Consider the following 20,829-nt stretch of genomic DNA (forward strand, 5'->3'; position numbering starts at 1 on the left):
ACTTGTTACTCTGTGAAAGTCATCATTCCTAAAAACAATATGTCTTTACTGATCCCTTTACAGACTATCCCCAAATCAATCAAATGTATTTCCTTTTAATCTAGACTCACGGTTCTCTATAGGATTTCAGAAATGAGTGTGAAAGACCGTTGTTTTTCAAAAACTGAGAGTCAAATCTGGAAATCTGACAGTGAACCATCAGATCACAAGTGTGAGAAAACAAAAACATTATCATGAAACCAGAAGATTTAAATTGTTAAAAAATTTACTTGAGTTCAAACTATTTACTTCTGGTAGAGATTTGTTGTGATATATTGACATGTACCATTCTCTTGTTGCAGGTGTACATGTAAAGCATGGTAAGCATTCATGTCATATCATTTGTTTACAATGTTTGAATTCTATAAATGATATTTATAATAGTTATTCTAACAAATTCATGTACAAATGGGTATTTAGATAATACATTCAGAACAATGTTTTGCCAAAGAATATTCTGTAGACTTACATGATCTTTATTCTGGGCTATGTTCAAAGTTCAACATGAATTTTATGATGTTAACCATCTATGTCTGGAAACAATTTGTGTATTGGAGGCACCTTCAGTTTTCACTAAGTGGTATGTGAAGTGATGTTAAACATTAATAAACATTTTAGCTTTTGAATAGAACCAATTTTGCTTAACAATACAATAGCCAACATACCATCTCCTGCAAAGATAACATGTTTGTGCATGTTTAAATTTTCCTGCAAAGATAACATATCCATATTTTGCATGTTTTAATTGTTCTGCACTAACAATCTCATATGGTGGCCAGTGTTAACTGTTATATGTATTACACAACAACTTCTGTGTTTGGTCATATATTTGTAATTAAAAGTGGAATAATATAATTAGCATGATATATCAGTCTTGAATCACAACATTTTCATGGTGGTTAATATTTATTGTTTTCTTAAATCCCTGTTAGAACTGTGCATTATTTTGGAAGAGTTACATGGTGTAGTGCAACTAAAAGTTATAAATAGGGGTGTCAGTTTTCCTTTAAGTACATTGGATTGTTGTGCAATTACAATATATACTGTGTTCCCATTTTGTAAACCAGTTTCCAAAAGTGGTAGGGGATGTTGTCATTCTCTTGAAAAAAATTAATTTAAAATAATTATATTTGGAAATATACATTCATTTCTGCAATATGTATATATATTGTAAATTTCTGTACTAAAGAAAATCAAATCCAAAATATTATAGCATAGAGTACTACTTATACATAGTGGTAGTGGGTCTTGATAAAACTTACACAATGCTATTTTAGTACACTTGTATGACTTTACATTTTTATTAATGTTACTCCATTGAATATTCTTAAATCTTACTAGTGAATTGTTTGTGATTACTACTGTTATTGAACAGAAGTTGCTGAGACTGTTGGTTATTTTGAAATTTAATGAAATAGAATGAACATAATAAGAAAACATGTAAATTCTACTCAATTAATTTAAATATTGACAAATATAACATGTTAAGATCTGAATAAATTATTTATTTTTCTCATTCAGAGTTTCTGTTTTCTGTATACTTGAATAGATATATAGTTTCTTGACATAAAAGTAGCTAATTTCTACAATGACTATGTCTGTTATCGGATGACTGTCTATAAACCACATTATCATATTGCAACCAATTCAAGGTTTCAATTTAAAGATAGCTAAGTACAGAAACAGGAAGTAAATCTCTAATGTACATGAGCTTGTACTGGAAATTAATACTTAATCTAACAGATGATACCAGAAAATTTCCATCAGTGCCTAATAACCATTTGAACTGCCAATTTCTCCTAGCGAATTTAAAGTTGCTTTTGTAGTTGCCAATCTATATAAAGCAAGACTTAATTAAAATATTTAAACTAGTTTTTATTATGATTATCTTTTCCTTTTGCTTCACATATTTATATGGATATAAAGAATGTACATATTCATATCCATTCATGTCTAATGGGTTCTAGCATGCTGACGTACACACTCTCCTAATGACTCATTGACTTCTGTTAATTTTATAACGTTCAGGTCCATCTGGATAAAAAACCAGGCCGATACATTAAGCAATATGAGCAGGTGTGTTACTGACTCCATTGATTCCAAAATATCAGTAATGGATCATATTACTCAATGTCAACTCAATGCAATTTTACAGCACCATCAATCTCACATTAGTTTAAAAAAAAATCCTCTATTTAAAATTATGTTTTTTTTATTTATTAATTTCTCTGTGAATCAAGTCTCTGGAAAATCAAAAATAACAATTTGTAATGAGGCATATTTAGCCATATTTAGGCACATTTTCAACTTGCTTGGAGGACATGTGCTGCCACAAGAGGCAAAGTGCTGACAATGGTTATAACACAAGTTGAACAGGAACTATTAGATGCAATCAGTCACTGACAGTTCTTTCATCATGGCATTATAGATGAAGACAAAAAAACAGTCAGGTCACACTAATTTCTGGAAAATTTCAAATCCAGTAATTAAAGTTACATTACAATAGGATGTAATAGAATTAAAAAAAATTCTAAAACTAACAAACAAACAATTAAATTAAATCAAATATAAATTAAATCAAATATACATAACAAGCTAATCTGGGTTAGATAGCTTATAAAGGTTAGACAGCTAATCTGGGTTAGATACCTAATCTGGGTTAGACAACTAATCTGGGTTAGATACTAATCTGGGCTAGACAGCTAATCCAGGTAAAACAGCTAATCCAGGTTGGACAACTAACTGAGGTCAGACAGCTAATCTGGGTAACTCATTACAAGTCAGACATACCATGACATGAGTTAGTGCAGCATCTGCCAAAAAGATTGATATCAAGCAAGTGAAAAATGTATTATTACTGTTGGTATTTTAAGTGATTTTTTCCCCATTACTTTACCTGGTGAAGTTGTTGATCTGTCATCAGAATCATCTTCAAAATTTTCCTCTTCATAATGATCTATGCATAAAAAATACACAAATTTTGTACAAAGAGTATAAATGTTTGTTTCAACTCTCAGAAAGATTTATTATGATCAGTTTGTTTCATCATTTACCTGAACATAGTTAATCTTCTACCTGAACATAGTTAATCTTCTACCTGGACATAGTTAATCTTTTACCTGGAAACAGCTAATCTTTTACCTGGACACAGCTAATCTTCTACCTGGACATAGTAAATCTTTTACCAGGACACAGTTAACCTTTTACCAGGACACAGTTAACCTTTTACCTGGACATAGTAAATCTTCTACCTGGACATAGTAAATCTTTTACCAGGACACAGTTAACCTTATACCAGGACATAGTAAATCTTCTACCTGGACATAGTTAATCTGTTATCTGGACATAGTTAATCTAGAAATGTGTCCACATAACACAGATGCCCCAGGTATGACTGAAGAAAGCTTAGTTCAGTGTGCAAGGGGCAATAACTCTGAATAATTTAATAACAATATGATGATACTTGACTGAGTAACCTTTAGTATAAGCTCAAAAACAGAATGGTGATCACAAAATTCATGGTTGATGAATGTGGCATGATGAGACATCCAGAATGTAATTATAATTTAGGATGCTATAACAAATGACAGCCATAAATACTGAAATCCAACATTACATTTAATTTTTTTGTACATTTTTGTTAATACCACTACATTGTAATACAAATATATTAATTTCATACTTTTTAATTCAAATATGTTAATTTTATAATTGTGTTCTCTGACTGAAATATTTGACTGAAAGAGTACTGTAGAAAAATAAAATAAAATAAATACAATAATTGTAATGGAATTAAAGAGAAATATGGTACCTTCTATTTCAATGTCATGTTTGTCTGGTGAATCTCCACCCCCTCCACCAATTGGTGGGAGTGGTTTTCCTTTGGAAAACTCCACACTGTCTAAATGATCTGTCATAATGTCATCTCGAAGATGATATGGTAGGCTGCCTGTTAAAATGAAATAAAAAACAAAAACTGTAGTGAAAACTGGAGGAAAATAATCATGTATTTGCAGCATAATGTACACTGGTTACAGCTAGAATACTTTAAGTTTTTTTTTCTTCCAAATATATGTGCAGTAAATAACTATGTAGAATTTTTTTAACACATTTCCAAGGAAAACTACTGAAACATAAATTGTTGTAAAGGAAAATATATATCCACAGATGATCATGATAGTTCTGATCATTTGTCTCTTTTTTAGCCTTACACTAATTACAATTTATTTTAGAGAATTCATTCACATGCAGTTGTTTTCTGGAAAGAATGTATAGTGCTTCCCAATTTCTCATCACCCACTCACCCAACCTAGGTCACTTGCCACCCTCTCTACCACCCAATGGATTTAAAAGTAGCATTTGATATGCTCTTAATTCCCCCATTCATTTCATTCAACACCCTTGCTCTCTGCCAATCTCAGTATAAATGATATGTAAATAATGATTACAGACCTTGAGTATCCTCCATGTTTGCCAGTTGGAATAATTCAATTAGTGATAACAATTACTGACAGCCTTCAGTAAATGTTACTGGTATCATCAACATTTATTTCTACTTATCTGGAGAAACCAATGATGCATGTTACAGTGCTTTTACCATCAGTCACTCCTGAGCTGGCACTCAAAAGGTTTGCTCAAGGATGAACAGAAAATTTACAATAACTTGCAATTAACTAATAATGCATTAGAAATCACACACCAAACAACAGTGCTTCCAAAAGAACTGAATCAAAAAGGATTGTGTTGATCAGGGAAATAACTGATATGATAGAAAAACAAACAGCAGTGCACAACCAGCCAAGTGTTTATTTTAAATCTACAGGTTCCTTTTCAAGGGCACAAAGTCAGAAACAATAAATACACAAACAACAACATAACAAAACACCAAAAAATGCAACTACTATACAAAGAACACATTGTGTTTGCTGTACAGAAGTCAATTAAATACAAAATAAAGGCTGAATGATATTCAGTTTTGTTCTAACTGAACCCAATCATCTGCTTTAATAGGTCAGCAATTAATTGTTTGTGCCATCTACAAAATTTTTAATCCCAGATATATTTCATCCTGGATATGACATTCTGAAGAGTTGGCTGTTTATTAAAACTTATATGAAGTTATGTTCTAAAGCAATATTCCATCATTGAGTTGGTAGTAATTTATAGTTAATAAACACTTTTTAATAAATTATAAAACCTACAAAAAAAACATACTTATAAATTTATTAAAAACCATTTATGAAGTTATTATATACTATCAATATTTGCAACAGTTTGGAAGACAGCTTTGCAAGAACATAATATGAGAGTATATGAATATGTATGGGTGGATATTTGTAGCACTTGGGAAGACATTCTTCTGCCAGTATATAATGTGAGGACAGATCAGAATAAAACATGACACCCAACCCAACCTGGTCTGTGCCGGATTTGAACCTACTCCTTTCTATTTGTGAGTCCAGCACACTGAACACTAATTTGCTTTGGATCTATATTTAATACATGAGATAAACAAACAATGTAGCATAGTAGGATTTTGGCAAACAGAATAAAAGAAACAATGGAAGAAATTATAAACCCCCACCGGACATGTGGAGGGAAAAAAAGGGATATCTTAAATAACACTTTATCAATTAAAAATATATTAGACTATATGGAAGACAAAAAAATAGAGGGGGCTCTCATCCTGTTTGACCAGGAGAAAGCCTTTGACAGGTAGAAATAAATTATATCATAAAAGTATTTAAAAAATTTGGATTTGGAAATGGATTCACCAATTGGATTACAACACTCTATAATGATATTACATCTAAAGTACAGACTAATGGTGCAACGACCAAACCATTTAAAATAACTAGATCTGTGAGGCAAGGTTGCCCCATTTCAATGCTCCTCTATGTCTTAGGAATTGAAATACTATAAAAAGCAATCCAGCAAGACACAAGAATTAAAGGAATTAAAATACCAAACATAAAAGAAGAATGCAAGTCTTTTCAACATGCTGATGACTGTACTAACATAATTACAACAAAAATATCCTATTTTCACTTAACTAACCAGTATAATAATTTTGGGAAAGCCTCCGGCTCTAAAATCAATTTCAACAAAACAGAAATTCTTTTAATTAACAATTGGAAAAAAGATTTTACAGGATTACCAAGTGAGCAGGTTAGATATCAGGTTAAGGCATTAGGGATTTATTTTGGGAAAGATAGCAAAATTCTTAATTTTACTCAAATAAAAAATAGACTTAAATTACACAAAGAAATATGGACTGATAGAAGCATTAGTTTTGCACATAAAATACAAAATGCGAAGACTTATTTATATAACTCACTGTGGTATGAATTTAATGTTATAGAATTTGAAAAGTTATATTTAGAAAAACTAGAATCATTGATCATGAAATTCATATGGAAAACAGTACACAGAGTATCCAAAAACACATTACAAAAGAAACCAGAATTAGGGGGACAAGGTATCCCTAATTTAATAACAAAACAGCAAACAAATATAATGCATAGATTAAACAACTTATCTTCTAACCCCACCTACTATTGGCAGGGACTTTACATCTTTTGGTTTGGCAAATTATTAAGTAACAAAATTGACATTAAAAAAAATAAACAAATACAAATGACAGATAAGAAGCCTAAAGGTAATTATAAGATAATACTGACAATTAAAAAGTTTCAATCCAATAAAGAAATATGGCAAATTCTAGAAAAAAAGATATTAGAAAAAGAAATATCAGAATTAACAGACTCCAAACCTAATCATATTGAAAGTAAAAAAATAAATGTTAACTGGCCCACCATATGGAAACACTGTAAGGGAATAAAGGAACCAAACAAGCAAGCTAATATTTATTTATATTTACATAATGCATGGTGGACAGATGAAGAAGCATATCATAGAAAAATTATACCCTACCCATCTAAATGCATACTTTGTGGGAATGCAATAGACAGTAAAAATCATATAATTTTAGATTGTAGTTACTTAACTAACCCTAGGCAAATTTTAATTAATAAAATCATAAGAAAAATAGGAACCTTTAATCCATTAAACTTACTTTTCACTGACCAAATAAATGACAAACAACTATACATTGATACAATTAATTTTATTAATTTAGCCATAAATGAAAGAAAGAATAAGAAAGGGGTCACCTAATAATGAACCGGTCTGGATAGCCATATGGCTGGTTAAATAACACAAGACCAACACACTGAAACAGTAGAACCAGGTGGATAGGAACTAGGAACTACACGGACATAAACATATTCTTTCTCTGACAATAAGAGATTTACTACACCTGTGAACAGAATCTATTCGCCGGTGTAATCTCTTAACATACATGTCACTTTATTGTACATGTATCCTTTAGACTTCTTGAAAACTTCAAACAAAATTACTTGACAAATGAAGGAAGATTGAAGGAGGAGTCTATGATGGGCAGGTCATACAGTGACACCCCAAAGGGACCCCTCCACTAATAACTAGACCAACAACAAACATGGCTCCAAATTCAAAAATACTTCAATTTAAAAAAAAAAAAAAAAAATATTCTGGTTCACAATTATACTTTTCTAAAATAAATATAGTGGAGATTTCAACCAGAGAGGTCATTTATTGATTCCCAAATGGGACTCTGAGAATTGGAACCTCCACTATAACTTTAGAGTTTAACTCCAACACATAGATCCTTTTATATAGATATAATTGATCCTAAATTGACCTAAAAGAATATTTGTTTCTCCAGAGCAGAATATGGTGGAGATTTCAACCAGAGAGGTCATATATTGACACCCTAATGGGACTCTGAAACCTGGAATCTCCACTATATCATTAGACTCAAACCTTTTCATTAAGTAAAATATTTAACAAATTATCTTTCTCCTTGTGAATAGAGTGTTGTGCAGTTTTCAACCATTGAGGTCAGCTTTGACTATCTAGAAGGGGCGCTGAGATTTGGAATCTTCACTACAAATTTAGACAATATAAACACATTTGGATTAATTTTTTTACTTAAAGACTATTTAATAATTTAAATTTTAATTGTCTCTTTTCTTTTTTTTTTCAACAGAACACAGTGGAGATCTCAACCAGAGAGGTCCAACTTTGGAAACTTGGGGCTTCCACTATAACTTTAGAAAAAACTTAGAAAAAGAACCTGATTTGGAATTATGTGCTATGGCACAATCAGTTAAAATTTAAATTATAAATGATGTTGCCATTACATCCTCAAAATAGAAACGTCAACTTTGAACACAACAATTATGTGCTACAGTACATTCAATTTAAACTTAAAACAACAAAAAATTCTTCCAACACACTGTGTATGGAGGAATTCATCTATCTCCAATTGATAATAAAATTTTTGTGCTATGGCACAACCAAAAAACTTAAAGCAAATGAACGACCCCCACCACCATATGTGGGAAACCCCTGTATTGAAATCAAGCAAACAATACCTAAAACCCATATTCCTATATGCTACGGCATATATTCCTATAACAGACACACTACATGCATACACAAACAATAATACATCTCTGACAGTTATTATTTTTGTGGGTATAGTAGATAGGAAGAAAACTTATAGATTTGGACCAGATAAGCTGTCCGGTCATTTAGCATACAAAACATTATACATACATACATATAAAAAAAATATTTAAAAAAATATAGAAAAAAAATTTAAAAAAATATAGAAAAAAAAATATTACAAATAACACAATACAGAGAGAAAGACTCTGGCAAAATCACTTCAAATAATCAAAATAACTTTAAAAGGGGAAGGAAATTAACCCAGGGCCGTAACTAGCCTGTGGGTTAAAAATACAACCCCAATCCGAAGTAACTGGTGGAAATCTGGCCCACTGTCAGCTCAGACAAAGGGAAGAAAGTACACCTTTTAACTTCATGAGATAATAAAACTCACAGATTTGATGGATAAAAAATAGAAAACTCTGCAAATTTTTTAATAACGCATTATTGTTTTCTAACAACTACACTTACAGACCTCAGGGAATGACGGGGGAAACCCACACCAAATACACTTTTAGAACAACAGGGTGTCATTTCTATGCTCTAACCAGCCACACATGCTGGGATGGGGCTAAGGAATGTCAAAAAAGCCCAGAGATCTAGTAACATGGCTCACATACCAACTGAGAAAATTGAGGACGCTGACCCAGGTCTTCTTCCTGCATCCATTGTACTTGAAGTTTTTTGGTCGCTCTGTTGCTGTGTTGTGTGTTGTTTTTGCTCACTCTATACCTCATCTCAAGGATCCATCCAGAATGAAATAGCTATCACAAAATGATAAAACATAATGATAAATATATCATAATGTTAAAATGAAGATCAAATATTAATTTCAAGTACAATTGATATCAGATACCAATATTTATTTAGTAAATACATAAAATGTTTAATTGCATGATGTGACTGTACTTAATGCTACATGTTACAAAAAATGTTAACACAAAATGCATATTACATAAAATTGATTTTCACTAATTACAATAATACATGTTAAATTTAAAAGAAAAACTTTCATGATAAACTTCTCCAAGAGACTTAATATCTATAAAGTTTTAGTTTTTTATTTATTTATTTTTATTGGAGCTGAGGGTTTAATTTTTTGCAATGTCATAGTTTGGCTCAAGTATTTATTTATTGGTCATCTAAGCCTACTCCTGTGTTCAATAAAGATTTTGGGTGCATTAGCGTAACATTCTGGGAGGAATAGCTACCATCAAGTAATAAACTCAGGTCTGCTAAGTTACAATCTTGCATACAAAAACCAATAAATTTAAAGACCTAGTTTGTTTAGAAAATATTGTTGTAATGTTTACATGTTCATTCTTTATTGTAAATGTTTACAAAATCTGCATTCCATTTAAATGACTCAACCAAGTGAGCATTGATTAATGACTAAATTAATACTTGGAATGCAAATAAAAATGCTGTCAAAAACATTAAGTGACTGTGGGGGTGGAAATGTATTACAATCTAAATGCTGGAGGAGATTGTCAAAGAGGAAACCTAGTCTCGATTAAAAAAATGCTACAACTTAAGGTCATAAAATAACACAGACACACATACAACCACGAAGATCTGAAGCTACATGGCTAAAAAAAAACTCATTATGCCCTCAAACTATTTCATTAGTTTGTAGCTTTTAGCATTAGACACACACACACACACACACACACACACGCACACCTACCTACCTTCCTCGTATTTTATTATGTTGCGGAAATAATCGAACGATTAAACAGCTAATAATCCAAAATAGGCAAACCTTCGCATGAAAAAAGCAATATATGGAGTATTTCTGTATGGATGTAAATATGTCAGAGTAACCTGCATTGAATTACGATTATCGCATCATATCCAAAACCTTAACCCAATTGTCGATTAATTTGTTGTTTGTTGTGTATTAATAAGTTTTCCAGAAACTTTTAACAAAAATCAAGCAAACACATCTTGTAATTTCATTCACCAAAATGTTTCGAACTAAAACGACCGCGATCAACCCAAAACAAAGGAGAATACTTTAAGTAATTTTAAAGGAACTATTACACTTAATCCTCCATGATAGTTTACAGAGTGGTGATGGTGACAATCATGTGACTAAAAGGCAGTATTTGATTGGTCAATTAAATCGCATTAAAGGCGCTGACAACTTATTGTTTAATTTTGAGAGAGTGACGAATGTAAGGTGAAGTTGTTTGCATTTGAAACATGCATAGTGGAGAGAATGTTGGTACACCTCTATGCTACTTTGATTTAATGTGGCTGACATTTCTTTGGATATTGTACTTGTGGAAATTGTACATGATCTAACTCCAACCATAATCATAACTAAAATGACTGCTCCCTTGTGCTAAAATAACAGCCAAAGTTAGTCTAAAGTACACTATCTTTAGCAGCTATTAAAATAGGGAAAATTAATTTCGCCAGTCTAGACAGCTTCTAAAGTGCAATGAATGAATTGCCAAATATTAAAAAATGTATAAAAAAAGTTTTCGACGATTTATTTTTACAATTTATAGTTCAGGAAGTGAATATGACCAAGTGGAGCTAGCAGATTTCTGAAAGATATGTATCTGGAGTAAGGTCAATATGTATACTCTATAACCCATCAATCATACACCAAAATAAAGGGAATTAAAGTTTCTTTTGAACAATACCTAATATATAAAGGGTATTTCTTAGACAGCTAGTATGACCAGTAGGAAATGTGGGAAGGTCTTTTTCTTTAAAATTCTAACTACGCAAAATACGAAACTGTCCAGCGCCACCATTATAGTATATTCCCTAGTTGCAAAGGAATGGTACAAGACTTTTGGAATATTTAGTGTCTTGTTCATATGTGGATGTTGATGCTGTCATATTTCTTTTTATTTCTTTTTTCTTGCATCAAGCATCTTCAACAAAAAGAAAAGCACGTAGAAAACGTGATCTGATTATCGCGAGATTTTATAGGGGTGTAGAGTCGTGTTGGGTGGGGGTTAGCCTGGATACAGGCCCCTATTTAGATAATGCCATACAACAGTGGGCCACTTTAAGAGGCGCGCTACAGCAATAATAAACTTCAGAAAGAGTGACAGGTGTTAGGTGTGTAAACACAATTCGATAACAACACACTGCGATATAAGCATAACTGTACAACCCACCCCGACCCCCATTCTCGTGATTTAACACAGCTCCCTTTAGCGTGATTTCATCGAGTTTTTAATTGTGCCATACATTCGGATTTCCTCGGCCATATCTGCCAGACATATATATGCAGCTGGCCATAGAACACAATTAATTTTACTATATGTTCTCTACATTTGTTTCTCAGTACTGACCTTTCCACTGTGTGACAATCAATACAAATCATATATTAATCTAAAATACCTTCAAAGATGACTTCAAAGTAGTAAATAGGGGCACTTTACGTACAATGGGAATCAGCATTACAGACCCACCCACCCCCCCGGGTCAGATTACGTACAATGGAAATTTAACATGGCGAAAAATCGTGGGTCAGATTACGTACAAGGGGAATTAACATGGGAATAAATCGTGGGTCATTTTACCGACAAGGGGAATTTAACATGGAACTATAGTGTGGGTCTGTCTAGCGACAAGGGAAATTAACATGGGGGGAATAGAGTTTGGGCTTGTCTAGGGACAAGGGGAATTGAATATGGGATTTTTTTTTTAAAAAAAAATTTTTTTAAAAAAAGGGGTAGGCAATTGAAAAGTCATTCTCTTTTCGAGAAATACGGGTGGCCCTGAAAAGGGCCTTTGGTTTTTCTTCTTCTTCTGCTTCTAATTTCTTCTTTTTCTCAACCAACTTCTTATTTTCTCTCCTACACTCTTTCTCTTCTTTTTTTTCTCCTCCTCTTCTTTCTTCTTCTCTTCCACCTCTTCTTTCTTCCTCTTCTCATTTTCTTCTTCTTTTTCAATTTTTTCATTCCATTTTCTTATTCTTATCCTTTCCTCTTCATCCTCCTTCTCCTCCTTTATCTCTTTCATGACACCACTTATTATGTCCTTTACTTTTCTTACGTTATTAATTTCCATCTTTATACGATGGGACGATGGGGACTATAGGAATAGTGGTCTTCACTGAGTCTTACTAACATCTGCTCCATCATTCCTAAATTGTCTAAAACCTCTTGTAATTTTTCCATTTTGTCCAGTTGGTTCGAAGCCATCTTCTTTGTATAATGGTTTGAACGACGAATACTGTGGGTTCTTATACGAAAAGCGCGGACGTGAAGGAAAACATCCCCTAAAAACATAAAATTGATCTTACCTAGATCATGACCCAACACCGCTCGGACGTGAAGGAAAACATCCCCCTACTTTTTCATATAATAAAACCCTAACTATACTTTCTTATTTCATATAATAAAACCCAAACTATACTCTTCACATACGCTAAGAAACCCATAATCTACTATTCACACAAACATACCTGAGCTCTTACAAACACTAACACACAAACATATACTCTCACATTTTTTAAAAAAAGAGTTAGTGTTTATATTCACACTACTCTACCTACAGACATTGGCAAATTGATAGTTATTTCTTTTCTAGAGTATTGGGGTAGCCCTGAAAAGGGCTGTTTGTTTTTAACTTCAGAGGCCCCTGGTTAATGGTGGCACCTTCCGGGTCTGGCACCACAGACACAACGTCTACTCAAATCATTAGTCCAATTCACATGACTCGTTTGAAGAGCAGACGGGGGTGGGTGGCTTCACTATTCCACTCCTCCATTTGCGGAATAGTGAACACTTCTTCTTCCCTCTGTCTTCTTTGTCTTTGTCTTCGTTGTGATTGTGGTTCAGCTACAGGCTGGCGAGATGTCCTTGCCTCAGGTGTCACCTTGCACACAGGGTTCATCATAGGGTGACACCTGATCTCTCTCTTTCTTTCATTCTCTTCTTTCATTTTTCTCTCCTCCTCCTCCTGTTCTATTCTCACTTCTTCCACAAGGGCCTCCGCAGTCAGCTCGTTCAGTAGGTATCTGGCATACTCCAGATGCATCTGAAGTTCCATCAATTTAGTCAATCTGTTGCTCATTTTTTACTGTTGATCAATCAACAAGGGTAGCTAGACTGCCCAGCGAGTTTCAATTTACAGTGAAAGCGCGGACGTGAAGGAAAACATCCCCCTAAAAACATAAAATTGATCTTACCTAGATCATGACCAAAAAACAACGCGCGGACCGAAAAGAAACACTCACTTTTTATGCTACCCATTACTATTCTAAAAAATTTTTGTTATTAACCACTTCAATAGACTATCCACATACGCAAAGCAATCCAATCTAACCCCAAATATACACCTCAAACACCAAAAAAAGACATCATTTTAATCTACTATCCATACCAACGTACGTTAACACTTACAAACACATACCCTCACATTTTTTAAAAAAGAGTTAGTGTTTATATTCACACTACTCTACCTACACATTGGCAAATTGATGGTTATTTATTTTCTAGAGTATTGGGTAGCCCTGAAAAGGGCTGTATTTTTTGTTTCTTTTGTTTGCTATGGCAATCTTTTTTAGTTTCTAAGAATGCGATGTCCTCTGATTATAGACTTTCTGGCGATAGGTCTGCTTCTTCGGAAAGAGAACAAGAACTCTTTGGTGTCGATACGACAATCGACAAAGCCTCTGTCAGCTTCAGGTTGCTGCTGCTGTTGTTATTGTTGTTGCTGCTGTTGCTGCTGCTGTTGCTGTCTCTGAAGACTGTACTTCTCTGTCCATTCTTCTTTCTCCCTGTTCACTTCTTCTCTGAAGAACTCTTCTATCAGGTCTTCAGTGACTTTTAACATTCTCACATTCTCTATTTCTTCTGGCTTCGGTATCAGACTGTGTCTGACCCTATGCAAATTCACGTAGGCTTCGTTTAGCTTAGCTAGTTTGGAGCACATCTTCGTAGGAGGATGAGTCGACAATGGATGGTTAGACTGGAAACAACCCCCGGTTCTTAAAGTCAAAACGCGAACGTGAAGGAAAACATCCCCCCACACGGTTTTCGAGCCGCACCGTTCAGTGAGTGTCATGAGAGGGATAGTAAGAAATTAAAGAGCATGAATCCAACATTCTTATAGCTAAACAAACCACAAAGGCATTTTTTTTCAAAACACAACATTTTTTATTCAATAATCACTTAACACTAAACAACAACTCTAACATTTTTAAAACAATAATCCAACATGATAACATCAAACATTTTTTTCAATTTACACTCTACTTTAAACAGGGCTGACAACGTTGTGAATGAAATTGTGATTTCCACTGTTGGAAATCATTAGGCCATTGATGGACACTACGTTTCCTAGCTTGAGACAAAAGATAAGCATAATGGTCACAAAACCATCGATCTACTTTCACATCGTTTCTTGAAGAAGAACGAGGATCAAAATGAGTCACTAAATGTTCTAAGGAATAGCCCAGGCTGCGATGATGCAGAAAATACACACAGTACTGTCCACACACCAAAGAATCTGTGCGTTGTAATTTCACATTATTGAATCGGGTGGTCTGAGCATTTCTTCTCATAAAGTCGATGATATCGTCTTCCAAAGGAGGCAATCCGTACGAATCGAAATATTCCACACATCCTTCTTGAGGAAAGTAGACGGCTACCCAGTGGGTTCCTGGGAGATGACTGTCGTCCGTGTTGATCACGTAAGCTTGATGGTATTTAGGTTTGCGATGAGGGAGTTCATCTTTAGCACAGACGACAGGATTCCAAGAAGCCGTATACGAACTGTGGTTCAAAAGGTAATAAAGTTCCCAGGTATCCATTGATTTGTGGTTTATTTTTCTTCTTCACAGGTAATAATAAGTCGTCAATTCGATCCTGACTTTTTGCTTGAAAATGTCTGACAAATAACCGTTTCTTCGTTTCGTCTCCTCACTTTGATTCAGGAGAGCTTCGATACGATGGATCTCTTGAGTGGTTAATAGTGGACAAGAATGTTCACGCAAGTCTTTATACCACTGATGCAACACGTCTTCGTCCGAGATGAGACTCCAAGCCTCGTCCAGATATTCGTCCAATTTTTCTTCTTGACTCAACATCAGGCATTTATCGTGTTGAATTTGACTGGGATGATCGTTTTGACATCCATAGCAATTTTTCTTGATGAATTCCGTCATTTTTTCGACCAAGTGTTTGGCAAAACAGCAGACTAAATGGGCTTCTTGTTCTGGCCATCTTGACTTCATCATGATATCTTTTTCGTCTTTGTCTTGGGATTCTTCTTCCACAGTTTCCTCACATTTCATCTTCAAAGTTTCTCCACTAGGTAAAGAGGGATAACAGTCTTCCATGGTTTCTAATAGTCTAGAATGACTTCTCTCAAACTGTTGATTTCTATCGTATTATCGAATTCTGCATACAGGATGACGTGGACTGTGTTCCCTGCATCCAGTGGACTCGCAAACTGAATTTCCACACGAATTTGGCCGGATTTTATAGGGTGGAAATGTCCCTCGTCGCTGCCTTGGTCAGGAGTGAAATCGAAAGCCCACAAAGCGTAGCCTCCTACATAATCGTCGTACGTAATACCATGACTGGTGTTGGTTCCTAACTGTCCGGTAGCTTCGTACAGGGACAGGTACGATCTCAAATAATTCTTCGCGGCACCAAAGTTAGGCTCGAAAGGTCGGGTACACAAGGTCTTGCCATCGCGACTGACTTCAATCTTGGACACATTGTAATGATGAAAGTTGAAAGGATTTTCGTGGTAGGCTCCGTTGAAGGCAGAATTCTTGACGATACCAACAATCAAACGCTTGGGTAACTGTCCTTGGAACAGATGATCTTCGATCATGGATCGCTGTCCAGCAGGAATGGTAAAGGTTTTCACTTCCACGCGTCGTATGGGATACTTGGCGGTCGTTCTGCTCAACGTCTGACTGATGTCGTTTCCCACTTTAGGTAACACTTCCACGCGACGCACGTAGAGTCTGGCTTCTTCGATTTTGGTTTTGTAAGTGGAACCATCAGCAGCCATCAAATGGAAAGCGGCACTGCTGCGATTCAGTCTCAGGCGGATATCCACCCCGTTCAACAAATACTTTTCTTGTAACCACATGTCCAAATGCAAGCGATCCATCAGTTCTAAACTACGACTTCAGCAATTTTCTTTCGTCGTTCTACAAATCCCGATAAATTTTGAGCATCCCCAGCAATTGTAACGGCGTTGAACCTATTCACTTGGTCAGGTTTCCATACCACGCAAGCATCCAAATGAGTGTTCTTGGCTTCTTTTCCGTACGTCAAGAGATTTTCCAGGTAGGCTCGGTAAGGGTAATTATCCATGCTGCTGCTGACTAGTTTGTTATTCAAGTACAAGTCCACTTCGCTAAACAAGGAATGCATGAAATTGTTGACGGGAGCTACTGCATCATCATCGGCTAGGTTATCGTTGGGTGCTTCGATCACTTTCACTTTTAAGTATAGGTAACTGCTATTCAGATCGATGTAATCTTCGGGCTGTCCTTTGATTTCAAACTCGATGGGAGCTGAATCGGTCAATGAGGAGACAGGGTGAAATTCCACCCACTGGGATTCTTGCATGGTCATCATGGTGGGGGGCATGGAAAACATATCCAGTTCCGTCTTGGAACAAGCGCAAGACTCTCGGTGCATCATTTTTTTGTCTCTTTCTCAATAATCGAAAACGTCTAAGTCTCGAACGGTTCTTCTTTTCTTGGCCTTTCTAGCTTGAAGTCTGTTGAAAGGGTGTTTTCTTCTTCGTCTCTTTCTGCCTTGTCCTTGCTGAATGCCTGACTCGGTAGCGTGCAGGGCATTTATAGGTGTGTCTCGTCGGCCCAAAAGGTCTTTGCCCGTTTGTAGCAAGACATTTTTGCCTGCCCTCATGAAGGCTTCTTTAGGGTTTTGTTTGTCGATGATGACATTTTGGAGAAATTCTTTGCCTTGCGTCAGTGCCGCATCTTTCAAGGCGTGCAATCCGCGTGTCACCATCGGTTTTAACACCGGGGCCACCGAACGAAAGGCCGATTTTAACATATCTCCTAAACCGTGTCCTCGCTGTCGTGCAACCCCTCGGTTCACTGGATACATGACTTACGAGTCGTGAGAGAACCGTTTTCGAAAATGGAGTTTCACCGTGACTTTTCCTTTGGTGAATGGAATATTTTGTCCCAAATCTCCTTTTATAGTAATGTTGACCGTGTCCAAATACGACTTGCTGACCGGTAAATAGTGAGGATGGACAAATTCGCGGTGGACGTGGTAAGTGTTTCCACCTTCCTCGTCAGCGTTCGCGGCAGAATCTACTTTGAAAGGAATGACACGCAGTAACGGTACGGAGGTGTGTCCCAAAACGTTGTATTCCACCACATCGGAATACACGAACATCAAATTCAGTCCTTGATTCAGTTCTACTGGGGTACGAAAGAACTTGCTAAAAGACTCGATGTCGGAAATCGTTGCTTGCTCACCTTTTTGTTCAACTTTCTTTTTCATCTCCATGTCTCCGCCCAACATGTCAAACAATCAGGACAAAAAAAGAAAGTCAGGGTTTTACCCCACTCAGGAAATGTTATCAGGAAGCGACGACCTGTTTTGTGGTATTCAAGGGTGGCACTTTTTCTGACACTCTCCAAAGCTCTCAGAAACACGACATTAAACCTGGTGGCCATGGTACTGACCAAATGTTGACCACTAAAATAATAGCCTGGGGGAATAAACAAGTGGTAGGTCCACGTTCGAGTTTTGTCATTATAGGTTTTATTGTCATATTTGACTTTCTTATCCAACTCCTGTTGCATTTGCTCGTCATGAACTTCCACATCAAATTTATTTTGATTGGGAAGGACATTGAGGACTTGGGTCGGGTGAATCATTTCTACTAAAGCCACTTCCCAATGGGCTTCGTGATCTAAGGGGATGGCCTGAGGTAATTTGGCCGTGTAACAGCACAACGTGTTGTGGGGAAACACCTCCATGGAACTGTCACTGGGTAAGGTTAAGTAAAATTGGTTTTGGTGACTCATAATTCCAGAGTTCTGTGGCTGTCCGAGGGGTTACTGGACGTCAGAGGCGTGTCTCCGCCCAAAATAGGGTTGTTGTTGTTGTTGTTGTTGGAGCGGTGACTGACACTGGCACTGGACACAAGGTTCCCGTTGGAAGAGAATTTCAGGGAGGGATTGGGAAGCAGGTAGCCAATGCAACTGCTTAATAACATGGTCCACAATTGTTTGTCTCCTTGTTGCAAACTCAAATTGGCAATGGCTGCCCCGATGACACAATACACCACGAAGATTTGGCAGAAAAAGACGATTTGCGTTTTAGGCACACGTTCTCCACACCACACCCACAAGGGTTGTTTTTGTCAATCTTGCACAGAAGAACTAGGTGAAGGAGGAGTGGTCGACGTAGCTGCGTCTGCTGTGTGAAAGGGCATGATGGTCACTTCTTTTTATAGTCGATGACTTGCGAAGCGTCGATCCAAGAATCAAAACTGGATGGATATCCTTTCCAACGTACTTTCACTTCTTTGACACGTCGTTTGCCCACTTTACGGGTTCTGCGTTCGAGAATGCTTTCGATGTCGTACACGTCGTCTTCTTTTTTGGTGACACGTTGTAACTCGGGTAAATAAAACGTTCCTTTGAGCACTTCTCCGTTCATGTCTTCCAATTTATAGACGGCAGAATGACGGCCATGCACTCGTCCAGTGACGCGAAACAATTCGGTCGTCCAGTTAGGTAAGTAACCTTTGTCGAAAGTGCGTTTGGTTTTACCAATGCGCACCCAATCTCCTATAGCCAACATTACACTTTTCTTGGGGACAGCCCTCGTCGGGGACGTACCAAACAGGCGCTCAAACACCAACACTTCGTTCTCGGGAGTCACTTCTTGCGGGGCACGTCCGATGCTTCGATGGTAAGATCGGTTGTACGCTTGCACTAGGTGTGGTAAGATGTGGATGTACTTCAGAGTGTGGTGATGCGTAAAATATTTCCACATGCGTTCTTTCAAAGTGCGTTGAAAACGTTCCACGATGCTGGCTTTGGTTTCGGGATTCTCGGTGGTAAAAAAATGAATGTCACGTTTCTTTAATTCTTTTTGGAAAGCTTGGTTCAGAAATTCGGTGCCTTTGTCCGTTTGCCATCGAAGAGGGTGACGACCGCTTTGTTTCAACACCCGTTGCAGGGCTCGCACTAACTCGCTGCTCGATTTGGAAGTCAAGGGCACGACCCAGGCAAATTTGGAAAAGAAGTCGATGACACAAAACAAATATTTGTAGCCACGATTGTAGCTGGCCAAATGAGAGACATCGGCTAAATCGGCTTGCCATTGATGATTGATGCCTTCCACTCGGGTGCGACTTCTGGCAAACTTGCGTCGAATGGGTTTGTGTAAAGTGTAGGTAGCTGTTCTTGTAACCATCATTGCACTTGAGGTAAACGGAGACTTTTCAGTCGCGTTTTGGCAGCACGATACAATTTTTGAACTCCTGCGTAACCTGCAGGATGGGAGGGATCGTAGTAAATGCTGGCTAAGACTTTTTCAATTTTTTGTGTTGGTTGGTGTGTTAATAAGACACCCACTCTTGGAGGATGCTACTCTTTTTCTCTTGGGGTACTTTCTTGGATTGCAATGCTTTGCGTGTGCGACCGGCAATAGGTGTTGAAGAGGAGGATGTCTGAGCGGGGGATATCGGTTCTTGTTTCACTTCTGTCTTCACTTCTGTCTTCACTTTCTTTTTCTCTTGTGAGGAAGAAGGGGTGGCCATCATCTTTTTAATCCATCCAATTCTGGAGGTAGGTGGTGTTGTTAACTTGCGTACTTTTTCTGGTGGAGTTTGAAACCCTTCTTCTTCTTCTCCTTTTTCTGTCTTGGTCACGGGTAGTGATGGTACTGGTACTGGTACTGGTGATGGTGCTGGACTTTTCATCAAGGTCTTAAAATCTTTCAGAGTAGGTAGAGCTGTTTCCTCTAAAGCTTTTTGGTGAAAGAGTTGCAGTCGTTGCAAGAGTTGACCGTACTTTTGCGATTTTTCTGTTTCGGACAAATCTTGGCGATCCATCAAGGACTGCAATTCGTGTTGTAACTGGGACATTTCGCTCAATGGGGATTGGGAGGTCAATGCGGGGTGCGTTGTTCTTGCCACCGATGGTATTCCATCCATCGTTTGTAAGGCACTAAAGCCAGTTTTCGTCCTTCCATGGGGTTGTCAGGGATCGATTCTGAGATCTTGGGACTTCCGAGGGCCTTT

General features: G+C 36.6%; 1 protein-coding gene across 2 annotated transcripts in view; it reads right to left on the bottom strand.

Annotated features, from left to right (window-relative positions):
* Nucleotides 1-10,676, bottom strand: part of LOC149798754 (glutamate-rich protein 6-like) — a 107,759-nt gene extending 97,083 nt beyond the window's left edge. Inside the window, exons 1-4 of one of the 2 annotated variants that reach the window (XM_089957628.1) lie at nucleotides 10,636-10,676; nucleotides 9,213-9,356; nucleotides 3,851-3,988; nucleotides 2,936-2,995 (exon numbers count right to left, since the gene is read on the bottom strand). In XM_089957628.1, coding sequence (XP_089813754.1) covers nucleotides 2,936-2,995; nucleotides 3,851-3,988; nucleotides 9,213-9,261 — 247 coding nt within the window. In that variant the 5' untranslated portion in view covers nucleotides 9,262-9,356; nucleotides 10,636-10,676. Of the gene's footprint in view, nucleotides 1-2,935; nucleotides 2,996-3,850; nucleotides 3,989-9,212; nucleotides 9,357-10,283; nucleotides 10,597-10,635 lie in introns of those variants that run through there. The other variant, XM_089957627.1, reaches the window with a different exon arrangement.
* Nucleotides 10,677-20,829: the final 10,153 nt, after the last annotated feature.

This window comes from Sinohyriopsis cumingii, chromosome 5 (genome assembly GCF_028554795.1).
Source record: "Sinohyriopsis cumingii isolate HCF-2022 chromosome 5, ASM2855479v2, whole genome shotgun sequence".
NCBI lineage: Eukaryota > Metazoa > Mollusca > Bivalvia > Unionida > Unionidae > Sinohyriopsis > Sinohyriopsis cumingii.